A 3,144-nucleotide genomic window follows, 5' to 3' on the forward strand; every position below is an offset into this window, starting at 1 on the left:
GTCTTCTGGACAACTGTCAAGTCAGTAGTCTTCCTCATGATTGTGAAGCCTACTGAACCAGATTGAGAGACCATTTAAAGGCTCAGGAAATCTTCACAGGTGTTTTGAGTTCATTAGCTGATTAGAGTGACAACATTGAACTTTTTCACAATATTCAAATTTTCTGAGATAATGATTTTGGGGTTTTCATTAGCTGTAAGCTGTAATCATCAAGATTAAAACAAATAAAGCCGTGAAATTTTCACTTTGTGTGTAATGAATCCATATAATATGAGTTTCATTTTTTGAATTGAATTAATGAAATAAATTAACTTTCCACAATATTCTAATTTATTGAGATGCACCTGTAGAAGAGCTGTTAATGAGAGACGTCTTAATAAATGTTGACCTAGATCATCAGTCAAATGAAAGCAGATTGAAGTTGTTTAAACTGTGTGGTGGACCAAACCTCACCTCCTCGCGGAGCCGCTGCAGCTGCTTCTCGTTCTGGGTAACCATCTCATGTCGGCCCGGCTGCACCTCCTCCAGCTGCTGGCGGAGCAGTCCGATCTGCAGGCAGAGTTTTCACAGGAATGGTGTCGGAAAAACGTGGCTACAATTCCAACATGATGATAACACATGGGACATCCAGAGTCAAACTTAATATAATAATAATTATTATTATTATTATAATAATAATAATATTATAATAATAATTATTATAATAATAATAATAATAATAACAATTGCGCTGCAATACCGCACAACACTATTCTTCAAAATGACATCGGAGATGAATGATTGAAGTGGAGATGGTCAGTTTCCAGATTTCTGCCTCACGAAAAAGAACACTAAGAATTTTAGGAAGGATCTGCTGCTTTACCTCCAGGTCCCTCCGTTCAACCAGGTTCCTGGAAGCCAACAGCTCATCTTCGCCTCTCTCCAGCCGGAGCTCCATGGCCTGAGTCTCAGCCTCCCACTCCCTCCTCTGATGGTCGATCATTATATCGATCTGTCTCATCAGCTCCTGAAGCTCCGGCTCGCATGACGACAGCACAGAGCTGGAATAGAATACATATATTACACATTTAGATGTGGGCTAGACCTTCGAGGATACCACATCATTAAGAGCTAACCATCACTACGTGATTTTAATATTATCTCAAGTTAGTAAGAAATGAACTGGCTTTAGCCACCCTACCTTAGGTCAGGGTTCTGCAGACATCCCAGAGAAGCCTCCATCTGCTGGGAAATGACACGCTCAGCGTTAAACTTCACTTTAACTTGACTCAAGTTAGCTACATGCAAAGATAATTAACCTAGCAACCTCTGTGAAAGCATTGTCGTTACTACCTAATACAACCAAACTGAGCTGTAACCACGCCAGTTACGTACGTTGCGTGGGTTGAAATGGGTAACTAACGTTAAATCAACTAAAATTGGACTGTGGAAAAGTCTAAGTACAGCAAAAAAATCCTTAGTAAACGTTTACAAGTTTTAGAGCGACAAATTACTTTTGTTTACAATGTTATCTGAACTACACAGCAGCCAGCACAAACTCGATTTCCTGATGTAAGGCGGTAACTCCGCCTCCAACCTGTGTCCTCAGCACGCTGTACGTACGTCTAGTGTTAGGGGACTCTGCCTCTGGCTGCAGGTATGGCTAATCATAGGCTAAATTAACAGGCTGTTGTATTAAATACACATAATAAACCAAGTGTCTAGCGAGTTAGATTACAATAACTATAACTATTTTCCACATTCCATATTTTGAATGCCTGTGGACAAACTGTTACTGGGACTTCAATGAACATTGAGACGATGTGTATTCCACACTATGATAGTTACACAAAAGCTAAACTAATTTGCAAATGAAAAGGCTCATCCTGTTAGGTGAGTTGATTAAGTTCTGTGGTATCGGTCTTCGTGAACACGTGGCTCGTTGGTCTAGGGGTATGATTCTCGCTTCGGGTGCGAGAGGTCCCGGGTTCAAATCCCGGACGAGCCCACACTTTTGATTTGATTTGATTGATGGTGGCCACCCTTTTGATTAATAGTGGATGCCGCTCCCACATGAATAATGTTAATGTGAAGCTAAACGTTTAGCGTTAGCGGTAGTTTACAACACAGCCACTGCAGTACAATGCGATTTACCTGCAGACAGGGGCGGACTGGCCATTGGGAATACCGGGAGTTTTCCCGGTGGGCCGGTACCGAAGTGGAACGTTCGGACAATTGACTAGCACCCCTAGACTTTAATCATTATAGCCAACACAAAAAGGTACAATGTAATCAGCAAACCAGTTAGCTATATATTAGCAATGATATGGTTAGCACATACGGCTCGTTGGTCTAGGGGTATGATTCTCGCTTTGGGTGCGAGAGGTCCCGGGTTCAAATCCCGGACGAGCCCTACATTTTTCTGCATTGCGTTTGGTCGTTCATCTATTCATTTAATTTAATATACCCTTTGTCATTCATTAATGCATTTTAATATACCCACATGTATAATAGAGAACCGCAGTGACGCGTCGTAAAACCCGGAAGTAAGTTAGCATTTTTGGCACTTCCGGTTCCTTCCTCAAAAAGCAATGCATTTTTTCCATAGGGTTTTGGAAAATAGCTCGAAATAAGGTCTGTGGTTGACACAAATTTAAGAGGTAATTGACGTTTTGTTCTACGACATTAAATACATCAGCAGTGACCCCACTGGGGATTTTTGAAGAGTTTACGTGTCTGAAAAACGATGGTTGTTACCGAATGGCTGAATAGGACTACAGAAATTGTCGAGGCCGTTGTACGTCATTACGCCGAACACGTAAACACTCCCGCTAAGTTTGTTTTCCCCTGTGTTCTGCTTAAAAGCAAGTACCTGCCTATCTTTAGTATCTGTATATCTATATCTGACCATTAGAATCTGTATTTTTGAAATTGTCGTTTTTAACACCGTAGTTTTACAAATTATAGAATAATTAATTACCAGTGTTATAATTAATTACCAGTGTTTTCCAATTTTACTCGGCAGTTCGTTTCGTTGGCTAACGTTAGCTAAAGCTAGCGCTACTAGTTAGCTACGCAATGGTTTGTTGCTTTGCTCCGGGTTGCAGCCACAGGTCTTCGCATGAAACGTGCTTGTTCTATCGTTTCCCGGCCAATGTTTTCCAA

At 41.0% G+C, this 3,144-nt stretch overlaps 1 protein-coding gene and 2 non-coding genes across 3 annotated transcripts; 2 read left to right on the forward strand and 1 right to left on the reverse strand.

Annotated features, from left to right (window-relative positions):
- Window positions 1-448: 448 nt before the first annotated feature.
- On the reverse strand, window positions 449-1,567 carry LOC104960203 (centrosomal protein of 63 kDa-like; the record flags this gene model as incomplete). Its single annotated transcript, XM_010788179.1, has 4 exons — window positions 1,504-1,567; window positions 1,181-1,224; window positions 863-1,040; window positions 449-549 (listed from the first exon to the last, which is right to left on the reverse strand). Coding segments are annotated over exons 2-4 (320 nt in total), but the record flags the coding sequence as incomplete, so codon positions are not given.
- Window positions 1,568-1,915: 348 nt separating this feature from the next.
- Window positions 1,916-1,987, forward strand: trnap-cgg (transfer RNA proline (anticodon CGG)). The gene has a single exon. It is a non-coding gene; the product is annotated as a tRNA-Pro (tRNA).
- A 333-nt stretch (window positions 1,988-2,320) lies between these two features.
- On the forward strand, window positions 2,321-2,392 carry trnap-ugg (transfer RNA proline (anticodon UGG)). The gene has a single exon. It is a non-coding gene; the product is annotated as a tRNA-Pro (tRNA).
- The last annotated feature ends 752 nt before the right edge of the window (window positions 2,393-3,144 follow it).

The sequence above is a fragment of the Notothenia coriiceps genome, unplaced genomic scaffold, assembly GCF_000735185.1.
Source record: "Notothenia coriiceps isolate Sejong01 unplaced genomic scaffold, NC01 NC01_scaffold00031645, whole genome shotgun sequence".
NCBI classification, from domain to species: Eukaryota; Metazoa; Chordata; class Actinopteri; order Perciformes; family Nototheniidae; genus Notothenia; species Notothenia coriiceps.